Source organism: Miscanthus floridulus, chromosome 11, assembly GCF_019320115.1.
Source record: "Miscanthus floridulus cultivar M001 chromosome 11, ASM1932011v1, whole genome shotgun sequence".
Lineage (NCBI taxonomy): Eukaryota > Viridiplantae > Streptophyta > Magnoliopsida > Poales > Poaceae > Miscanthus > Miscanthus floridulus.
The window spans coordinates 54,377,353-54,399,638 of NC_089590.1; the positions used below are offsets into that span (position 1 = coordinate 54,377,353).

General features: G+C 49.1%; 3 protein-coding genes across 3 annotated transcripts; 1 reads left to right on the plus strand and 2 right to left on the minus strand.

Moving 5' to 3' along the window:
• Positions 1 to 2,400: 2,400 nt before the first annotated feature.
• LOC136494926 (fasciclin-like arabinogalactan protein 7) lies at positions 2,401 to 3,696 on the minus strand. The gene is made up of 2 exons (XM_066491092.1): positions 3,213 to 3,696; positions 2,401 to 3,112 (listed from the first exon to the last, which is right to left on the minus strand). The coding sequence occupies exons 1-2, from the start codon at positions 3,528 to 3,530 to the stop codon at positions 2,657 to 2,659; spliced, it is 774 nt and encodes a 257-aa protein (XP_066347189.1). The 5' UTR covers positions 3,531 to 3,696; the 3' UTR covers positions 2,401 to 2,656.
• Positions 3,697 to 3,935: 239 nt separating this feature from the next.
• On the minus strand, positions 3,936 to 6,564 carry LOC136492889 (fasciclin-like arabinogalactan protein 7). Its single transcript, XM_066488941.1, has 2 exons — positions 6,476 to 6,564; positions 3,936 to 4,730 (listed from the first exon to the last, which is right to left on the minus strand). Exon 2 carries the CDS (start codon positions 4,710 to 4,712, stop codon positions 3,936 to 3,938), a length of 777 nt encoding a protein of 258 aa, XP_066345038.1. The 5' UTR covers positions 4,713 to 4,730; positions 6,476 to 6,564.
• A 4,959-nt stretch (positions 6,565 to 11,523) lies between these two features.
• Positions 11,524 to 16,653, plus strand: LOC136493127 (glycerophosphodiester phosphodiesterase GDPDL3-like). The gene is made up of 9 exons (XM_066489167.1): positions 11,524 to 11,897; positions 12,516 to 12,809; positions 13,112 to 13,227; positions 13,315 to 13,813; positions 14,352 to 14,390; positions 14,473 to 14,760; positions 14,991 to 15,130; positions 15,359 to 15,842; positions 15,959 to 16,653. The coding sequence occupies exons 1-9, from the start codon at positions 11,798 to 11,800 to the stop codon at positions 16,240 to 16,242; spliced, it is 2,244 nt and encodes a 747-aa protein (XP_066345264.1). The 5' UTR covers positions 11,524 to 11,797; the 3' UTR covers positions 16,243 to 16,653.
• The last annotated feature ends 5,633 nt before the right edge of the window (positions 16,654 to 22,286 follow it).

A 22,286-nucleotide genomic window follows, 5' to 3' on the forward strand; every position in this document is an offset into this window, starting at 1 on the left:
CAAGATCTCCTACTTTTATTTTGGCCATTTTTTTATTTCATAAAGTGTTAAGTGATTTCATAAAGTTTTAGCAGTAATAGAGTGGATGTTGAAATAAATTCATCTGGATGTTGCAAAGGATAGTCTCATACACATGCATAAATGTAGTCTCACACACATACAAAAATATGTAGTCTTACACACATACATAAATATATAGTCTCATACGCATGCATAAATAAAGTCTTACAAACACACACTTACACAAACACTCCACGTTCAATAACTAGCTAGCCCGTTATAACAACTTTCCTCTTAACACCTTTTTTGTTTACATGGCAATATGTCTTTGGGTAGGTTCTTTTCCACAACACTGATCTTCTTACGAAAGTCTGTGAATAGCGGCATCTCATCGTAGTTATTGTAAGCTTCAACATCGTCCACGCCATCAACTCTAATAATGTGTTGTTTCCCGGAGGCAACCACATGCTTTGTCTTCTTCTTCAGGGGGAGGTTACTTTGGGGTTAGACATATAGAAAACTTATGCGACACGTGAAGCGAGCACCCAAGGGTCATCTTGGTAGCCTAGATTCTCGAGGTCCAGGACTCTCAATCCGATCTCGTTCAGTTGGTGTTGTTTGATCCAGCGACATCGAAACAAGGCCACTGTTATATCCCTTCCATAGTCAAGTTCCCATATATCTTCAATGATGCCAAAGTATTGGATCTTTCGCCCCAATCCATCAAGAGCCTATATTCAAACGCCGCTGTTTTGGTTCACATATTTACTATCCTTTGCGTGGATATAGAAAATTACATGAAGCATACAAACACACCATGGTAGAAGAAAATTAATTAATGGCTCATTTATTCATAAATAATTAAAATACATATTTGTTGATTACAATAAACAATTTCAAAGACAACAATTAGCAACAATTATATTTTACCCAATATCTTTCATGCAAACCCTAGTCTAATTTCATCAAACACAAATTTACAAAACCGAAATTAATAAAAAAAACCAAACCCTAGATCTAGATCTACATACATATAAAACATCCATAAAACTAACTAATTGTTCACTAAAATTAAGACACATGGACCAAATAAGGGTATGATCTTGTTTCCCTCCCTAATTTACCCTAGTACATTCAAAACTTGAGTCTAATTTGCTTCATAAGTAGCTCAAGCACCATAGAAGAGAGAGAAAAGCAAAACTCTAATTACTCACTAACCAACCATTAAAACTTCAAAAAAAAGGTGTGGAATAGCATTTTTTTACCGTCTACAACCTCTCCACCGAAGGATTTGAGACCAAAACCTTCCCCACTAGTAGAACAATTTTTGGGAGATGCCCAAGGCCTTCCCACCTTTCTTTCACGGGTTGGAGTGAGTGACCCGAGGAGGAAGAAGATGCTGCAGCTTGCTTTATATGTGGGTCATTTGTAGGGGCGGCTGGTGATTGAGCCGCCCCTACAAATCGCAGGTATTTATACGCGGGCATTTGTAGGGACGGCTCAATCACCAGCCGCCCCTACAAATAGCAATACCGGGGGCGGCTGGTGAGTGAGCCGCCCCTACAAATCCGATCCATTTGTAGGGGCGGCTCGTATCACCAGCCCCCTGCTGTTTTATTTGTAGGGGTGGCTGGTCTCGTGGCTCCCGAGTACAGCACTATAGGGGCGGCTCCATCACCAGCCGCTCCTACAAAAAATTTGTCCCGTTGCTACAAACCATTTTTCACGTAGTGTTTCTAGAGGATAGGCCGAGGACAGCTTCGAGACTAGTACCAGGCCTTTCTAGAGGCTAGGCAGAGGACAGCCGCGGAGGTAGCCCATTTCCAGGAGAAGCGAGCGCTCATCGACGACGATGAGGACGCCGATGCCCTAGCCCTGTTAGCAGGGTGTGCCTGCGGATAGGAGGAGATTGCAATAGCCACAATGGAGGATGTGAAGAGCATCAGGTTGGTAGGCATGGACGCGGAACTGGCTGTCCACGCGCAACTATCTTAAGTAGAATGATCGGGGGAGAGGGGCGTGTGCCCCAGGCCCCTCGACCCGAACGAGTTTTTTAAAGAGTGTGTATCCCTTCAGGGAAACTTTGAATACAAACCTCTTTATGCAAATTTTATATCCTATACTTATATATAATTTGACATTGTTGGTTAAAGTTTGTAAAAATTAACTTTCTATGTGCAATTCATTTGTCTTTCTGAGACGGAGGGACTATGGAGTATTTAATTAGACACATTTCTGAAACACTAAGTAGATTTTTTTCTCCCCCACCCCCACATTTTGCGTGTACACTACTTCCTCTGGTCAGAATTGCAAGCCACGTCCACAATGTATATCCTGTGCCGGAGGCTCCCATATAAGTGGGGTTTGGGAAGGGATAAACCGAGACAAGCCTTTCTCCCGCAAAATCTACAGAGAGACGGCTTCGAACCCACGACCTGGTAACTCAGTAAGACAACTCTCATCACTGCACCAGGCGTGCCCTTCGGATATTAAACTTTCTATGCTATCGCAAAAATGACGATCCAATATAATCCTATCCATCAGTCATCGCTTATCAGTTATCACATGCAAGAATTCTACATCGGTGAGACGGTGACACATTCTACTCTCGCACTAATAAAGCTCAAAAGCACCTCTGTCAGACTATCACAGTTATTCACAATGCGACCAGCGCCATCACTGCACCGAGAGCCGCGGCGGCCGCATAGCACGCGACCCGACCGTCGTCGTCTCCGCACGCCGAGACTGGGGCGTCCGCCACTCCCGGCGTGCCGTACTGCGCCGTTACAACCGGATCCGGCTCCGTCAAGGGCTCACCACCGGGCGGCTGGGCGTGGAAGAGCGTGTCCGGGAGCAGCACCCGGTCGAGCTCGTATATCGCCATGGGCGCGTCCACGGACACGCTCCCGACGATCTTGGCGTGGGCCCACGTGGAGTGCACGTGGACGGTGCCCGCGTCGTAGGTCACGTTCACCGTGTACAGCCCGCCGGCGAGCGTCGTCACCGGCCTGGTCTGGCTCAGCCGCTCGAAGTCCGCGAGCTCGTAGTGCTTGGGCAGCGAGTGGTACATCATCAGGTTCTTGAGCTGCTGCACGGAGAGATCCGACAGCCCCTGCATGTCAGACACGCAAATTGATGGATCGATCCTGATGTCAGACACCCTTGCTCCGTATTCTACGAGTACTCTGCGATGGTTTTGTTGTTGACGTTACCGGCGGCTTGACGGCGGCGAAGGCCCTGTCGACGGGGACGAAGATGGTGATGCCCTGGTCCGTCAGGTACGCCTGGCTCTGGAACACTTCCACGAGGTTGGTCTGCTGCAGGTAGCCGAGGAAGGTGCGGAAGGGCCCGTCCAGGGTCAGGATCGCGGTGAGGTTGGCGGTGCGCTTGGCCTGTGGCGTAGGCGGCAATGTGCCGGTCATCTGCAGCGTCGTTGCGTGGGACGGCTTGACGAGCGGCCGATGCGCGCCGGCGTGCAGTGCAGACACGCACACCATCACGGCCGCGAGCAACGCCACGGCGCACTTCATGTTGCAAGCGTTCGAAGAGCGCAGTGCCGTAGGCAAGTCCGGAGGAGGCGAGTTCACGGTGAACTGCCGGGTATTTGCGACTGCACACAGGGGCGCGGGGGAGAGACGCTGAGATGCGATCTTTGTGCGAGCTGTCAGCTCTCGTTTCCTATTTTTCCAGCGGCTCAGAGGCCCCAGAACTGTGTCAACTGGTAGAAGATCCAATGTGCCTTGAGAGCTGAGAAATGTGCAGCTCTGGAGAGTGGATAGCCAGACGAGTCGTTAGAGTCCTCTCTTTATTAACCTGTGGAAATTGTCACGGTACAAACGAATCGACACGTCTGCAATGCAAAATACATAAAAGGTGCAACAGAGCCCACTCCTCACAAAACACTAACGACGCAATCGTGCAAATGAATTCAGCGTCTACATCAACAGAAATCCGAAAGACATCAAGGCCAAGTATCCAACGAGAACGCGACGTGCACCGAACCGGCACGACGAACTATTGCTGTCTCCACGCTCGGTAGCGGCCGGCACGGCGTCGGTCGCGTCACCCCCGCCCGCCGCCGGCGCGGGCACGGGCGCCACGGCGGGCTCGGTCGGGAACACCTGCTCCGGCAGCAGCACCCTGTCGAGCGCGTACACAGCGACCGGCGGCGTGGAGTACACGCTGCTGACGAGCCTGGCCGCCCGGGTCCAGCCCGACGTGACGTGGATCCTCCCGGCGGCGTCGGTGACGTTCAGCGCGCACCCCGGCACGCCGCCCGCGAACGTGGGCACGGGTCCCGACGCGGCCAGCGCCGCGAAGGAGGAGAGCGGGAGGTACCGAGGCACGCCGTGGCACAGCATGAGCGTCCGGAGCTGGTCCGCGGTGAGGTTGGACAGCGCGGCGCCGTCGACGGCCGCGAACGCCGAGTCCTGCGGCGCGAACACGGTGACGCCGCCCTGGTCGTGGTCGTGGTCGGTGGTGGCGTTGGCCTGGCTCTGGAACGTCCGGATCACGTCGGTCCGGGTGAGGTAGTCCAAGAACGTCCCGTATGGCCCCGCGAGGGCGAGCAGCTCGGTGAGGTTGACGTGGTGCAGCGCTGGCGCCGGCGCCGGCGTTTCGACTACCCGTGACGATGTCCGCTGTGACAATGTGGCCCGGGGCAGCGCGAGGCACAGCATCGCGATGGCAAGGACGGCTGACTTGGGCTCCATTGCTGCCAAGCACTGCAGCTGCAAGTGCAACCGTCAGAAGTAACCGTGAGCAAGATGAAGGCTTTGCTGAACTGCAGACAAAGCTCAGGTCGTGGCGAAGCTGTGAACAGATCGCAGGAGAATTTATACTGTATATATGGGAGTGTGGTCAAACATAAGAAATAGTGAAAGCACCCGGGCTGGCATTTGGTTGTCAGTGTGTCGGCACTCGGTAAGTAGTAGCATGCCGTCACGCTTAACGGAAGACTTCAACACGATCGTGTTTGGGGAATGTTTTTCTCTGACGGTGGTGGTGAATTGGTGATCAACGTTCCGTCTGATACTGAGAATTCGCGTATAGGTTTAAGCACGGATTATCGAAACGTTGAGCGGCCAAATGATTACAGTAAGTGATTCGGAGGCCAGAAAAGCTGAATCTGTATTACAGTCAAGACAACAGCAGTGCTCTCAATAACTTGCATAGCAATGCCACATAATAAAATTAAACTCATAACGTCAGTATGCACCGACGCGGAGGTGAGAAAAGAGCGGGGTGCAGTCCAGCGTCAGTGTGGACCGACGCGGAGAGCTGCCAGCCTATGGCGTCACTCCTCGTGCTCGGGCGCTGCATAATGCTTTTCATTGCAATGGGTAGCTTTGGCATGCCTTGGTTCCCCGTCTCGCTGCACTCATGCACGAGAGCACGTCTCAATTCGCAGAGAGCTGCTAGCCCGTGGTATCACTCCACGTGTCCGGGAGCTGCACAATGCTTTCATTGCGATGTGGGTAGCTTTAGCATGGCTTGCCTCCCCGTCTCGCTGCACTCCGCATCTATTTCGAACGACCAATGACGTGGCTGCCATCCCTAACCACATTTACGGCGGAGAACTGAAGTGGAGAAAGCAGCAAATTCTTCTCACGGCGGGGGAGGCCCAGACGTGCTCGCCGCGAATCAGCCTACAGCTCTCGGTGTCTCGCTGTCCCAGCGCTTGCCGACACGCAAACGCAAATAGTCACATGGATGGACAGCTAAAGAAAAGCCGGTATAGATCGATATATAGTAGTAGTACGTATAAAATAACACCATTTGTGCGTGTCACGGCTTAACAGATCATTAGACCAGCCCAGCGAGTACAGTGAATCATGCGTGCGCAGCGCCGTGGCCGGGGGCGCACGACTTGGCGAGTGGCGACGGACGGACGGCCACGTCTGCCAGGTGCCAGCCAGCTGATTTCCGTTGTCTGTCTGCGCAGACCCGCACGCAGAGATACTGTAGGCGGTTTGTCGGGCCTACGTAATAAAACTCGGTCTCCCGTCCATAGCAGCCCAATCAAACAGGCCCAATTTAAGGAAGCCGCTTAACCCAGCCCACACTTCGGCATGGCCGCATCCGCTTCATGTGTTCGGATTCGGATCGGCCTGTCTGTCTGTTTGGTTGGGTTTTTTTTTTTAAAAAAAAACAAGGAGTTATCACAGAAACTTCTCCAAAAAAAAGTTGTCACAGGAACGTTTCGAACGCAATGGTCTGCAAACAGAGTTTTTTGCGGTCTCTGGTCTGGATTCTGGATTCTGGACTCTGGACGCATGCCAGTAATGTGCAAGTCAATAATTGGGGGTAATTTCCTTTTAAAGAATCCTTCTAAAAAGCTTTGGTTACCTATGAAAATAATCACGCAATAAAAAGTAGGTACATACTAAATTATTAATATGTGCAAGCAGCCATGCGTATACTGTTAAAAGTCGGTACTGAAATGCAACTATGCAAGCTTAAGCTGTATAGATACCTATAACATCTTGCCAGAATGAAAGAGCTAGAGCATGTTGTTTGCTGGAAGCCTGGAAGAGTGGAGCGCAAACGTCGTATCCGCTTTCTATGTTCCAATTGTATTGCTGAAAAAATAAAATAAAAACTTAAGACATCACCTTTCAGACTTGATTGTTGATTACCGATTGCAGAATTGTATATTTGAGTTACCTGGACAGCAGATGGGCAGGGAGAGCTTAACGCAGCGGCCACCGGCCACCGGCAAGTCGTCGCTGAGATTTGCGTCTTGAGACGCGTGGTCCAGAATGAATACTAAGGAGCAGCCGCTGGCACCGGCACCGTCAGGAGGACTTACGAATTGCGATGTGAAAATAATGAAGATCAGAAGATGAAACGGTGATTAGGGTTAGGCTGTAGCGGAGGCCAGAGGCGACGTTTCGGCCTTCTGGGCTGCTGTTCCATGAAAGGAGAGCTGGGGCTGGGCTATTGGGTGTGCTACTGGGCTTATTCCTGCTCCTCGCAAACGATGGAGGGATGGGCTGAGGCATTGCCGCGATGGAACTGCTGAGCCGCCGGGGGGTCGCACGTAATTTTTGCCGGGGTCATTAGCGGACCCAGACCTAGGTCCTAGGGCCAGTAGGGCCTTGGCCCTAGTCGTCGTGGCTCATCGTGCACATGACCTGCTGCGCTGTGTTGTGCTGGATAACAAGCTGTTCGACCTCAGGATGGTGATCGTAGATACTAGAAGTCTGGAAGCGCTACATGGCGCACCCGCTGTGAGAGCGGCAAACACTGAATATCAGCTGGACATTCCAGGCAGAATGCATACATTGACTGACTGCACGTGTGTTTATGTATGTACGCATTTGAATTCTCCAATAGATAGATGTCTGTCATCTCATCCGACCAGCCTATGTGTAGTCTATCAAACACTCAAACCTAAGGAATTTCGAATGTGTAGTCTGTCAAACACTCAAACCTAAGAATTATATATCATCTTGTGTCTCTTTAAGCCGCATTATTTACTGATCATTTGCTTACGTAAGAGAGATGTGCCCTTGCTTCTTCTGAAAACAGCAACGAAGAGCAACAAGACTTTGACATGTTATTTCTCTCATACTTGTCCATGGACCATCGAGCACTTCTTCGAGACCTGCACCTGCACGTGACGGTGCCCTTCGGTTTTGGCTCGATGCCAACTACCACGCAGTGGCGATGGGTGCCCAACATACTACGCCGGATTCACGATTTGTTCACACCATTTGCATGGCGTTCCTTTTGGACGATGGGAGTATGTGTCGCAGTACTCTTCATTTTGGAGGAAGTTTAAGCATGGTTGCAAGGTAAAAACTGTCTCAAACTTAGCTTAGTCACAGACCCGGAACTTGGCACGGCCCTGGTTTTTGTCACCCGGGAACACAAGCCGATCTGCCCCTTGGTTTATTTTTTTTTCTTTACTGCAAGCTCCTTTTTCCTCGGCAACAGGAACAGGGCGTGAGGGTCCATCCTCTTAAAATGACATGCCTGGAAAGGTCACCCAAGACGGTGCAGTTTCCGTATGGTAACGAGGTGAGATTGCAGCACTGGACCGGGCTGTGCTCCTCCGTACTGATCTGTGGCCATTTCAGCTCGATCGGACACTCTGCTGAACAATCTGAAGACGAAACATCAACATTTCCCTGCTGCATCCTCCATGTGGAGGTCGTTTATCGTTAACTGCCTGCTCCTAGGATAGGATCATCATTTAATTAAGAGTTCTTTTTCCGGGGAAACGCCTCCCAACATGTCATGTGACGTCCAATCAAAAAAAAAAAGGACACCGGCCGGCCATGATCAGGTACACCTAGTAGACGTCAACACATACAGGAGGGCCCTGATCTGCCACCGGCCAATCAACCTCGCGCACCGCCACCGGGACCTAATGATTTCGTTAGCGCGTTCCGGTTCCGTGACGACCTGCCTCCATCGGTAAGCTGTACGTGCACAGACATTTGTGCTGCTGCTCAGCTGTACGGCTGTAACACTTTTGTGCAATGGTCTGAACTCGCTCCAAGACTCTTCCATTCATAATATGAACTGGTATTACCGATAGGCAATAAGCTCAGTTCCACGCAGGCCTAGCGCTATCATCACCCATAATCTGAACGTTCCAAAACCTGAAAGCCGTGTGGTGTGGGGTTTGATGACGACAAGGGAACGGAGTCCGTAGCACTGGCACTGAATCACTGATCCAGTAATCCACCGGCCGTAGCGTCCCCATCAACTAGGATGAGCTATTCAGCTGGCACAAATGGACACGGGGACGAGCGAGCGAGTGCTCCGTCGCCGTCCACGAGCGCCGCGCCGGTAAGTTGAGTCGTTTTCCGTACGCGCTGCAACGCATCTGCTCCTCAGCCTCAAATGACAAAAAGCCGTGAGGGACGAGAGTACGAAACCGTGTGACTTGTGAGTATGCGTCGTCACGGTCATGGGCAGCGATTAGGCACCGTCAGATGGAAAAATGGCACTAGTACTGCAACTGCAGTTGCGAGAGCTGTCGTGCATTAGCTGTATATGTGCAAGGGGTGCAGTTCGACCCCCCCTAAAAAGTTGATCCGCTCCTCATTTTAGCCGACGGAGCAAACCGGTTCGACCCCAAAACCAAGAGGAGCGACAGGGTCACGACCCGTCCGACCCCAAGGGTCGACCCGTGAGCGTGCAGTACTCTTCTCCGACTCTCCATCGCCGCACTTCTTCGTCCAATCGCTCTCCCCGGCTCCCCGCAGCCATGCTCCCCGTGATGCTGTGCTCCTGGAACTTGATTAGGCGGCAGTGCATCTGCTCGCCGTCGACGGAGGTGCCGTTCATGCCCTCCTCGCCGCTGGTCAGGTCGTCCCCGTCGTGGCAGATGGACCGCCGGCCGTCTTTGACGAGCACCAGCCCTGGCGGGCAGCCGCCCTCGTCCAAAATGTTCCCAGGTGGGCGCGGACGAATCACCCTGACGAGCTCGAATGAGTCGTCGCCGGCGTGCAGGTACAACAGTGCGCTCCGGAACGCAGCGCAGCGCGCCGCCGAGTAGAGCTGGGACTTGGGCAAGTGGCCTTCGAGGGTGGGTCGTGGCGTGGTCTTTTAGCATGATCCGAAGCACGACACGGTACGAAATATTTTAGACCATGCCGGCACAACTAGAACACGAGGGCCCACATTTTGGTCCGAGCTTGGACCGGCACGACACAAAAATGACACGTACACATATCTACAACTATACAATCCAATTTCCAAGCATTTGTTATACTACATCTCATACAATTCTTGGATAGATTATGAAAATCATTAAAACTTTCATGAAAATAGTATACATAAAATATATATTTTTTATATCACGAGCAGAAAAAGATTAGCATAGATATTTTAAGGGCCGTGCTCGGGCCAACACGACCCAAAGACATACCGACGTGCATGACCCCAGACCCAAGACGGCACGAAGCACGGGAGGGCCGTTGGACCCTTCCCGGCCTCGAGGCAGGCACGGAAGGAGCCCTCGATGATGCCCTCCCCGCAGTCACCCTCCCCGGCTCCGACGAGCAGATGCTATGCTCCCCGTGATGTGTACACGCATGAGGTTTGAACCTCGGAGCACCGTGGATCGTTAACATCCGCAGGAAAAAGAGTTTCGGGTCGACCCTGATCCTCGTTTAAACAAGAGCGGAGCTCAGGGTCGGGATTATGGGCGCTCCGGTCCGCCCCCTTGCAGGCATAATTAGCTGGGGTTCTTCTTTTCCTTGATGATGCTCGTTCCTCCTGCTCTCCATTAGCTGGAGTGTTAACTTGCAGGTCAAACATGACAGGGTGGCCGATTGCCTGCTTGATTTTTCCCGGATATTATAGTCTTTCATGGGAGCTGAAGGGCTGGGAAGGAAACCTGAATGAATCCAACTTCCAACGGCCGTCAGTCCGTCACTGTTGCGCTCTACCTGGAGCACTTGGTTGGTTGCCGTTGGGGCTTTGTGCTGTTCGTCATGGGATTCCTGCCCACTGGCCACCTGCGCCGCTCATGATCCGTGGGCCGTGGCAGCGGCCGAGCAGGCAGAACATTACTCCCTCGTCCTGTTTTTTGGCCCCGTGAGGAGGCAGAACATTTCGTGGTATCCCGCGGCCTGATTGAGAGAGCTACCTGCTCTGCTCATCATCTGGCACTTCCTGCGCGACTGAACCTGTGTGGTGTGGCCCGGGCTCCGGGGACCGTGGGTGCCGATGAGCTACGCCCCGTTCCGGCAGTTTCGCTACTTCCCTATGCGTGGAACCCGTGTGGAATCCCGCCGAAACAATGCCAGCCGACCGGGCCGTTCCGTTCCGCCCGGATCGACAGCCGCACGCGCACGTCCAATTTCCTGCCCCAATCCCGCTGCGGGCGGTGCTCCAACGTGCGCGTCCTACTCCCAAATCGCAAATTCTTCGGTTGCGGTGCTGATCTGCTGGACGCCTGGACATGACTGCTGGATGCTGGAGCACCTGCACGGGGAGGCGGGGAGCGACGCCGACGCTAGCGCGGCGCACCGATCGGGCGACGGGCGGGGCGCGTGGGCCTGCTCGACCTGCACTGCACTGCACGTAGGGGTTATTCCGCGGGGACCCTGTGTCAGGGAGCTGGGTCGAGTCCAGGCCCAGGCTGCCAGGCGTCCAGGTACTCCTGCATCGTCTGATCATCTCAGTTCTCAGCTGACTGTAATCGCAATAGGAAGTATCCGATGCTTTGTAGTACCAATTATTAGCGATATAGTGCTACAGTACATGGATACTTACGCTGTGATTAGCTACGGTTTCTTTGTACCTATAGCAAGATCAGTTCGAGCAAGCCACCTAAACAACTTAACGCTTTTTGCATCATGTCTCTTATGGCCAGCACATAGCACTACTACCCTTACTAAAGCATAACGTAGTACACTTCGGTAAATGATGAAGAAAATGGTAGTGGTACTCGTAATAACGAGCAAACAGTCCTGGTGGCATCGATGGAGGCTGGAGGCAGCTGTCTCATTATTTGACCACCACTACGAGTACCCACCAGCAGGCCACCACCACCTTCCCCCTGCTGCTTGTTCACTACCTGCCTCTCCTCTCCCATCCGGCCATCCCCTCCCATCTCCTCTCTTCCAAGCTCCAACGCAGCTCACCATTACTTCCCCTCATCTCCAGTTCATCGTCTTCGTCTGCAGGGCTTAAATACAACAAAGCCATTGCGGCAGCTCAGTGATTTCTCCATCACCGCTGCCTTCTTGGTCTCTCGGGGCCCGGCGTTGTCGGTCCACAGCGCTGCTTCCGGAGCAGGGCGCTTGCGCTGAGGGCTGAGCTCTCTGCCGGAATGAGGAGCGGCCGTGCCTGCTCCCTTCTTGTGTGGCTCCTGCTGCTGTGGCTGGGCGTCGCCGCCGCGCAGAAGGCCTCGTCTTGGAAGACATTGAGCGGTAAATCCTTCATGCTCCTCTCCTGGGCTCTCCCCACCAGGTTTTTTATTACTGGCCCAAAACGCGGCCCACGAGATTAGTTACAGGTTTACAGTGCTTATGTAGTTACTCCCCCTTCTTTTGAGAACAACTGTTTCGTTAATCGCACGATAGCCCCGTTCGTTTCGTTTCTCGTCCATTCTAGCATTGCCGGAATCCCGACACTCAGCTGCAGATTTTGGGTTCTCTGTCAGGGGATTGTAAATTTGGGCCGACGGCCGACCAAGATGTTTCCCCCTCTCTTTCTGGTCGATTAGCCTTTTCAGCTGATGTTCATGTGGTTATTACTTGGGACCTGCTGCCGGCTTTTCGGACGAAGGATCGGCACATGACTGTGCTACTAGTATCTCTGTAGTCTGTACACCTTTATACAACCTTGTACCGTTATCTAAAAAAAATACATTTTTTTATCGTGTCGGCGAAACATAGAGCGTGATCTCCTTGAGGATTTATCCTACCTGCATGTCCCATTTTGCATAACGAATTCTGCTTCTTGGATGGATTCCAGATCGGAATTAGGATCCATCCATTTCAGGCATCCTCTAGGCTAACAAATATTCCCAATACATTTTTTTTCAGGCAAGGCTCCAGCAATCGTAGCCAAGGGTGGATTTTCCGGGCTATTCCCTGATTCAAGCGAATATGCTTATCAATTTGCGCTGGTCGCTAGCTCGCCGGATACAATACTGTACTGCGATGTGCGGCTGACCAAGGATGAGATTGGCATTTGCCTGCCGGACATCAAGATGGATAACTGCACAAACATTCCAGATTTCTATGCGCAGGGTCAGAAGAGTTACCTCGTCAATGGTGTGCCTACCTCGGGATGGTTCTCGGTGGACTACAATGGCACCGAGCTTGGGCAAGTGACTCGTAAGTGATATCATATTGTTCTAAGTTTTTTTTTCATCGAAGATGCAGGAGAGTTGCACTTCATTGCCCTTCATTAACGCCTTGTTTGGATGCATGTATATCTACTTCAATTCACATGTGTTGGAGTGGATTGGAATGAAACTTAGTTTAATTCCACTCCAATCCACTTTAACACATGTGGATTGAGATGAATACATGCGCATCCAAACAAGGCCTAAGAGAGAAAAAAGTAGAAAGGAGGGATATGAACCTCTCCTGGTTGGTTTATTTGTCTAACCCATGGGATTGTATATGTTGAGCAGTCAAGCAGTCAATCAATTCTCGGACGCCTAGATTTGATTCAAATTTCTTTCCACTACTTGCTGTTGAAGATGTGCAGTCCAAATTCAAACCTCCTGGAATTTGGCTCAATGTTCAGGTACAAATAAGAATCTCATTCCATAAGGTAGATTACGTCGGGGCTCTTTTCTGCTGTCGCCGTAACCTCCTCTTAATGCCATTGCAGCACGACAGTTTCTACAGCCAGTTCAACCTAAGCATGAGGAATTATATCATTTCTGTATCTAAGCGTGTTGTTGTCAATTATGTCTCATCACCTGAAGTGAGCTTCCTCGCCAAAATACTTGGAAGAATTAGCAACAAAACAAAGCTCGTGTTCCGCTTTCTTGATGAGAGCACTCTCGAGCCATCTACGAACCAGACATATGGTTCCATGTTGAAAAATCTTACATTTGTCAAGACATTTGCATCTGGGATACTTGTCCCAAAGAGTTATATTTGGCCTAATTCACCAGATAATTATCTGCAACCATATACTTCAGTTGTCGACGATGCTCATAAAGTAGGGTTGGAAATTTATGCTGCTGATTTTGCAAATGATTTTCTGCTCAGTTACAACCACAGCTACGATCCCTTAGCAGAATATCTCTCATTCATTGATAATGATGTCTTCTCAGTTGATGGTGTACTGACTGATTTCCCTGTCACAGCATCAGAGGCAATTGGTGAGTCCTTCTGCCTTTTTTTTTTTTTTTTTTTTTTTTTGTGTGTGTGTGTGGGGGGGGGGGGGGGGCGGGGGGGGGGGTCAGCAAAACACATATGCTTCTCAAATTTTAGTGCATTTTTTTCTTTCTAGGAGGCAAGACACCAGAGGAGGACCTTACTCCGTACTTCTGTTGGTAGATTAGTATAAAAAACTGAAAGGAATCATATGCGTACAAGATAAAGGGAAGAGCATACAGGCTCTGGGTCATTTAATTTGTGTTAGACTGCAAAATCATAAATGATGGAATGTTGCTTTTATCTAATGGGCTTCATAGCTTACACATCTATAAACTGTATGTTTCACATCAAAAATATCTGCTGCATATCATTCCAGTTTCCAAAAGCTGCAGCCTCCAAACAGGGTGTGCTTCTTAACTTTTGGTTCCAAAGTATCTTTTATGTGCATTTTTCTTTAGTCCCTGATCAACTGTCATACTATATCTGATAGATTTGAATGGATTGTAGCTTCTCATCCTTGTTTTACGTTTGTATGTGCAGGATGTTTTACCAATTTGAACAAAAGCAACAATGATCATGGTATATCTAGCACTTTTGTTCCTATTATGTCATTGTTTATATTTATTCGTTGCTGACCGCCCTTCTCACATTTTTACTGCAGGAAAGCCTTTAATTATTTCCCACAATGGTGCTAGTGGGGATTACCCTGGGTGCACTGATCTAGCTTATCAAAAAGCAGTTGATGATAGTGCAGATGTCATTGATTGCCCTGTTCAAGTGACCAAAGATGGAACACCAATATGCATGTCTTCCATTGACCTAATGACCGATACTACTGTTGCAAGATCACAATTCATCTCTCAGACTTCCACAATAAAGGATATTCAGATTGCACCAGGGGTTTTTAGTTTCAACCTCACCTGGGATGACATTGTAAAGAACCTGAAACGTAAGTTGAATTGAAATGTTTTATGATATTAGCATGAACTGCAAAATATATTTGGAGTGCTAAGCCAATATGAATGAAATGATCTTAAGTGACCTATTTATTGACTCTTGTTGGCTCGTTCTGTATCTTGTTAAGCTGCCCGACAACTTCGCTGTCCTTCTATTGCTTACTTCACTACCAAATTACCACTGATCGTTTACTAAGAGACTAATTCATTTCCATTGTTACAGCCAAAATATCCACCCCATGGACCAACTTCGCATTGGACCGAAATCCGAGATATAGGAATGCAGGAAAGTTCATGAGGTTATCAGACTTTTTGGACTTTACAAAAGATAAAGATTTGTCTGGAATCATGATCACTGTAGAGGTGAGAAGCTGAGAATTTATTTTATTGATTTCATTGCTTTGCTATGGTGATATTCGCTGCCCCTTTTGTTCCGTCGTGCCATTAGTTTGAACTGCCATGCTTTGAGCATTTGCTCCACATTTTAGTATTGAAGCATACCAACACAAATCAAACCTGTAAAATTAAAATTCTTACTAGTTCCAGCAATATCTTCACGCTTGAATTAACTTTGATATTCATATTTTGCAGCATGCTGCCTTCATGGCAGGAGAACTTGGGTTTGACATGGTCGATAATGTTATCAAAGCCCTTGACGACGCTGGTTACCATGACCAAACTGCCCAGAAAGTTATGATTCAGTCAACCGATAGTTCAGTTCTAGAGAAGTTCAAGGAGCAAACAAAGTACGACCTTGTGTACATGATCAACAAAGAAGTCGGGGACGCTGCACCTTCCTCGCTCGCGGACATTAAAAAGTTTGCTAGTGCCGTTTCCGTTGATACCAGCTCTGTCTTCCCTGAATCCCACTACTTCACAGTGTATGAAACCAATCTTGTCCAGACACTGCAGACAGCTGGCCTCTCGGTCTATGTTTATACTCTTATGAATGAGTTTCCGTCTCAGCCATACGACTTCTTCTCAGATGCTACAGCGCAGATCAATGCCTATGTTAAGGGTGCTCTAGTGGATGGGCTAATCACGGATTTCCCTGCTACGGCTCGAAGATACAAGGGTAAGTTTATGTTCCCTTTTTGTGTATCCTGCATCCTTGACAGTACCATGTTTAGGTCACAAAGCATCCACAATACAAGCAGCTGTCTGTACTCACATGATGAATTCATTTTGCAGTGAACAATTGCATGAACATGGGGAACAGCACGCCGAATTTCATGGCCCCTGCTCATCCCGGCGATCTCATGCAAAGCATCAGCAAGAGTGAGCAGCCACCAGCATTGGCTCCCATTCCGCCCTTGACTGAGTCCGACGTGGCACAGCCGCCTTTGCCTCCTGCCAGATCAAACAGCAGTACAGCTCTGACGCAATCACCCGCGAGCAGGACGCATGCCTGTGCTGCTCACATCCCAGTCCTCGTCACACTGGCAATGCTTTGTGCTTGGCGTTCCCTGGTCTGAGCTTGCAATGCAGGCCACCCTCGTCCCTCGAGCTGGAGCGCCGATCTACTAATCAGATATTCTTCCCCACCTGTAGCAGTAGTTATTTGTTCAGTGAATTTGCATCTAGGGGCTTGCGCGGAATGCATATGACACTTCTGTGTGAGCTGTCCTTGCTGACGTTCCGGTACATATATGTGGGATGGGTAATATATTCTTCGAGAATTTCTTCTTCTCAAGGCTATTGACCATGTCCTCACAAAGAAAATGCTATGGTCATGTGTAAGCAACTCAGATTGCATAGTTGTATGCAATCTGTCTGAGCCTATGAGCCGTGAGCCCGTGACTGTTCTGTTCTGAAAGGCTGAGAAATATGAAAAGTGCGACAACCCTCCCTGAATTAGGATGGCGTGTGAAATGGTCGGATGGATGTGTTTCCGGATGGACTTGTGATCTCTTACTAATCTCAATAGGTGTGTTCTTTCATGTGCACCGTACTATGCAGCTGCTGGTATTTCTGACCTGTCAGTTGTTAAATTGGCATACAGTGTCGATGAGTTCTTCTCTAAGCTTCGGGGTTATATTTGCCCCTGCAATCCTACAGTCTACTGATTCGGGGCCACGTTAACCCTCATCCAGGTCGTTTATTTACCCAGAGCTTGCCGGAACTTGCAGTTGAGTTAGGTAGGCCTCAAGCCTCATTATAGTTAGACCCATCTGCCACTCTACCAGTGAATTAGTGATTCAACTGCAGAGGAGACTCATCGTACTTGCCAGTTGCCACAACCTAATAGAAACCGAATGCCGGTCTTGGATACTGAATGGCCAAGGCGAAGGATGGCAGTGCATGATGTCCATGGTAACCAGAGGCCTAGGCGCCTAGGCCTACCAAGGCTACCAGGACCTCGATCGGCAACTAGTCCAGTCATGACCCATCTTTCGATTGCCGAAAACGACCTGCAAATCTGGTTCTGATCTTATCACCAGCATTGTTCATGATAAGCACAGTGATGGACAGCCACATGCACGTGATAAGGAGATGTTCGGTCTGCGCCTGGTCCCTTTTGAGGGTAAAATCTTATCCTCTTTTTTTACTTGTGTGATCTCCGTCATCTTCTTTCCCTCACAAAAGGTCAGCAACTTGGCCATTAACCTGCCAGTGCCATGAGCCATGGCCCGCTTGTAATCCCTTCGAAGCGCCGGGAAGGATGGATAGTGCCAGTGGGTACTCCGGCCGTCACCCGTCAGGCTTGCTGTTTGCAGCCGTTCCTCTGACTTGATAGCTTGATCTGCAGCTGTCTCGCGGTAGGGCGCCGTTGCTCTGTTGTTGGTATGATGATCTGAGAACTGATCTGACTGTCTCGCGAAATCAAGCGTGGAGATCCATGTGCTAGCTGCTAAGTTTCGAACAGAGCATGGAGCAGAAAAGGGGACACGGACCAAATTCTCCAGCAGAAGAACATGTCAATTACTCCTTTCCGCTTCATGCTCTGCTCCCTTTCTGCTTCATGAAACTAAGCAGAAAGTCAGTTTGCGCGAGCCGCTCGCCGCTGACGCCCATGCTACCTCCGCTCTGCCACACGCCATGACGACACCGACAGGGGCGCTCCGCTCTGGCCACGGCGCCAGGCGCCGGCGCATTTCCGCGCGCCACGTTGCCGGATATCGCGTCCGTCCCGTCGCCGAGCGCGCTCTGGTCGACCACCGCGCAGTCCGCGGCCGACGCGGCCCGTGGCCGCCGTAGGCCTTGCGCCCTTGCCACACAAGCGACAGCACGTCCGACAACCGATATAGACATAGGATTATAGGAAGCCAGGAAGATCAGATCAGCGACACAAGATTGCTGGACTGTCAAGAAATCAATTTTCCTTTTGGCCCTCTCTCCTCTGCGCCGAAGATCACACATATGCATGCCAACACATGTCATGTTCACTTGTGTGTCAACAGACTCGTGAGAACATATGGGAGGGAAAGCTGTTATCGGATTGATCTCACTTGTAAGCTAACGAAACACACATGAAAGGCACAAAGGCATGGTGGGGTGCTGATGGGAGAGGGACGAGCACTCGCTAAAGCTGAAAAGGCTTTGAGGTTAGTGGAAGAGGGATGGTCACAACCGAAAACAGCAGCTCTGCACCAGCCAGCAATTAGCGCAGGATTTTCAGGCTCTCTCACGTACGATCGTTTTGCCGGGCTACATAGGAACAATTTAATCTTTTGGTCGCACCAGGCACATGTTGCGTGGTTTGGCATGTCATATACCGCCACGTTCCCTCGAACTTGTTTTTCTCTAAAAAAATCAGCTTTACAATAAATCAGCGTGACAAGATGTGACATGCTAGAGGGTTTAGGAGAATTTTATTTAAGGTCAATAAGATGCTTAAAGAGTTGACAATAACTTTTAACAAGGTGTTCTTTAACGGAAGAGCAAGTGCAAGTACGTCCGGCCGCAGGACTTGTCCTGACGCTGCTCCCGCACCTGCGCCGCATCGCATACCACGCCCCCCACGGCCCCACCCTGTATCCCATCCCACGCCAGCGCCTGCGTCCGAATGCAGCACCCTCGACGACCACCACCCCAACGCCAACGCCGAGGCGAGATGGAGGGAAGGGAAGTGAGGGGAGGGAGATGAGAGGAGAGGACGAGGTGCGCCATGCGAGGTAGGAACTGAAGCCTTGCGGCAGGCTGCTATCCGCCAGTCACCGGCGCCATTGCAATATGTGCAACACTAGATCTATTTTTGAAACATTCACATGAAATATTTGTCAAATACATCTGTAGACAGATAAAACATTTGAACATGCGTCTAATACACTTGTAAAACACATGAAAAGTTATTGCAAAACATATGCAACATCAAGATAAAACACGTGCAACATATGTGTGAAACATATATAACATCCAAATAAACACATTTGCAACATAGTCTAAAAAACAGATGAAACATTTGAAACATACACTTGCAACAAACGTGTATGGCTATTGCAACATGTGCAACAGCCTGATCTACTTTTGCAATGAAAGCATCTAGGCCCCTAGTTGGATTTCGGTGATTAATGACAATGCAAGATTACTATGACTAACGTGTGTTTTGCGGAGGCAATTAAGTTAGGTCATGGTAATGGAGATCGATTGGGCAATCGAGGTGGTCATGCCCCTACGATGGAAATCGTTTCGGTTTTCAAAGGATGGACGGCAAGGTTAAGGATGACTAGTTTTAAGTGTCGATTGGAGTTGGAGAGACACTTAGAGTAGTTTAGGACTTTATTTTTCCTTTAACCGTACTATTAAGGGGGTATGGACGGGTAGCTTGACCTAGGTGAGTCTAGTGAGTTAGGTGTGGTGCACACTTGTTAAAACTAGCTCTAGGTAGCTCCTACGAATGCCTAAGATCCTTTGGAGCAAACTTCATTCACATATGATCGAGAGTTGGAAGTGAATGGAGGGTCAAATGCTGACCGGACGCTGGCTCCGGTGCGACCGGACGCTGGCCGCAGGGTCCGGTTAGTTCATTTGATCAAGTGACTGTGTTCAGTGCGACCGGACGCTGGAGGGGTCAAGTGACCAGACGCTGAGAGGCAGCGCCCGGTCGACTCCATTAAGGTTCTAGAGAAGGGAATCTGTGACCGGACGCGTTCGGTCAGTACTGACCGGACCGTGGGGGTTCAGCGTCCGGTCGAGTACAGTAAGGTTCCAGTAAGGGTTTAATACGACCGAACGCATCCGGTCAACACATATTCACTGGTTTGCGGGTTGAACTGACCGGAGCGTCTGGTCAACATGACCGGAGCGTCCGATCACCCCGCAGAAGCTCATAACGGTTCATTTTTCAGGCTGCCTTATAAATAGAAGCTCCACTCGTGTGTGGAGTTACTTTTGCTCATTCCAACAGCTGAGAAACACGTTTGTGAGTGCCAAGAAGAGCAAGGTCCTAGTGAGGTGATTGAGATTTGAAAATCCAAGAGAGTAGCCTCATTAGTGAATCAAGAGTAGCAAAGTGTACATCCATCTTCTCATTAGGCTTTGCGTGGTCAAGTGAGAGTTCGTGCTTGTTACTCTTAGTGATCGTCATCACCTAGACGGCTTGGTGGTGATTGGGAGCTTGGTGATCACCCGACAAAGCTTGTGGGTGACCCAACTCAAGTTGTGAGCGGCTTTGGGTGATTCGCCACGACAGAGTATCGAAGAATCAACCCGTAGAGAGCACTTGATCCTTGCGCGGATCAAGGGGGAGCTACACCCTTGCGCGGGTGCTCCAACGAGAACTAGTGGGGAGTGGCGACTCTCCGATACCTTGGCAAAACATCGCCGTGTTCCTCTCTCTCTATTTATCTTGAGCATTTACTTTGAGCATTTACTTTGAGCAATTCAATACTTGTCTTTACATTCATAGAATTGTCATGCTAGAGTAAGTTTGGAACATAGGTTACAAATCCGTTGTGCGTTAGATTAATAGAAATACTTTTCTAGGCACAAGGGGTTAATTGGGCTAACCATAGGATTTGATTATTGCAAGAAAAAATAGAATTAGCCCAATTCACCCCCCCTCTTAGGCATCTTGATCCTTTCAATTGGTATCAGAGCCTTGTGCTCACGTTTTTAAGCTTAATCGCTTAGAGCAAGATGTCTCACGGGGATGGACCTCCTCCTATCTTTGAGGGAGATGACTTTCCATATTGGAAAATCCGCATGGAGGCGTACTTGGAAGCTCTAGACGTTGGTATTCTTAGAGCCGCCTCACAAGGCTTCCCAAAACCTCGAGATGCAACTAATTTACAAGGCGATGAGGTTAATTATGAAAAATGGAATGCAAAGGCTTGAAACACCATCTTTAGATGCCTTTGCAAAGATGTGTTCAACCGTGTAAGGAACCACAAAGACGTCCATGCACTATGGTCGGATGTTTGTGCGCTCCATGAGGGAACTAAGAGTGAGCGTGAGGAACGCTATCATCTTGTAATCAAAAAGCTAAATTCTTTTGAGATGCTTCCCAAAGAATGTGCTAATGAAATGTATTCACGTTTAAATATTCTTGTAGAGGAAGTCAATGGGCTTAGACTTACTCAAATGTCACCATCCGACGTTGTGAGAAAGATCTTGAGTGTCCTCCCTATTGACAAATATAGGCATATTGTGACCGTGCTACATCAAGGTGATCTTTCCGCCGCTACACCGACATAAATCTTGGGAAAGATCAATGCTCATGAGATGTACATGCACATCACGCCACAAGATGGTTCATCCTCTACCAAGAAGAAAAAGAAGGACATAACATTCAAAGCTAGCCAAGATAAGGGCAAAGCAAGACTTGAGTATGAGAGCTCAAGTGATAAAGAAAATGAAGATGAAAATCTTGCTCTCATGGTGAAGAAAGCCACCAAGATGCTAAAGAAGCTAAACAAGAGTGGCATCAAGTTTGATGGCAAGAAGAAGAAGTTCTTCACTAGTTTAAGAAGAAAGCCAATCTCCGAGATGGATTGCTACAATTATGGCGAACTTGGCCATCTAGCTCATCAATGCACAAAGCCCAAGAAAGACAAGTTCAAGAACAAGAACAAGGGCAAGAAAGATGACTCAAGCAATGAAGATGAAGATGAGAAGAAAAAGAACAAGCCATACAAGAAGAGAGATGGCAAAAAGAAGGACTTCTACAAGAAGAAGAAGAAGAGCAAAAAGGCCTACATCGTCGGTGATTGGCTTACGGATATTGATTCATCTAGTGGATTATCTGATGATGATAGTGACAATAAGAAGGTGGCCGCCATTGCTATTGATCTTCTATCTTCACCATCACCATCGCCATCATCCTCTACACACCTATGCCTTATGGCCAAGGGTGAACGCAAGGTATCAAATGATGATGATAGTAGTGATGATGAACATGCTAGTGATGATGATAGTGATAGCGATAGCGATAGCGATGATGATGATTCACCTTCATATGATGATCTTGTCAAAATACTAAGAAAATACACTAAGATCATTAGAAAGAGTAGAGCTAAAAATGAAAAGCTTGATGCTAAAAATGATTCACTCTTAGCTAAATGCGATACATTGGAAAAGG

Coding starts and splice junctions, on each gene's coding strand:
- LOC136494926 (XM_066491092.1), bottom strand. CDS start 3,530: ATGAAGTGCGCCGTGGCGTTGCTCGCGGCCGTGATGGTGTGCGTGTCT. Junction 3,113..3,212: donor TCGCCGCCGTCAAGCCGCCG/GTAACGTCAACA, acceptor TCTGACATGCAG/GGGCTGTCGGATCTCTCCGT.
- LOC136492889 (XM_066488941.1), bottom strand. CDS start 4,712: ATGGAGCCCAAGTCAGCCGTCCTTGCCATCGCGATGCTGTGCCTCGCG.
- LOC136493127 (XM_066489167.1), top strand. CDS start 11,798: ATGAGGAGCGGCCGTGCCTGCTCCCTTCTTGTGTGGCTCCTGCTGCTG. Junction 11,898..12,515: donor GTCTTGGAAGACATTGAGCG/GTAAATCCTTCA, acceptor ATTTTTTTTCAG/GCAAGGCTCCAGCAATCGTA. Junction 13,228..13,314: donor GAATTTGGCTCAATGTTCAG/GTACAAATAAGA, acceptor ATGCCATTGCAG/CACGACAGTTTCTACAGCCA.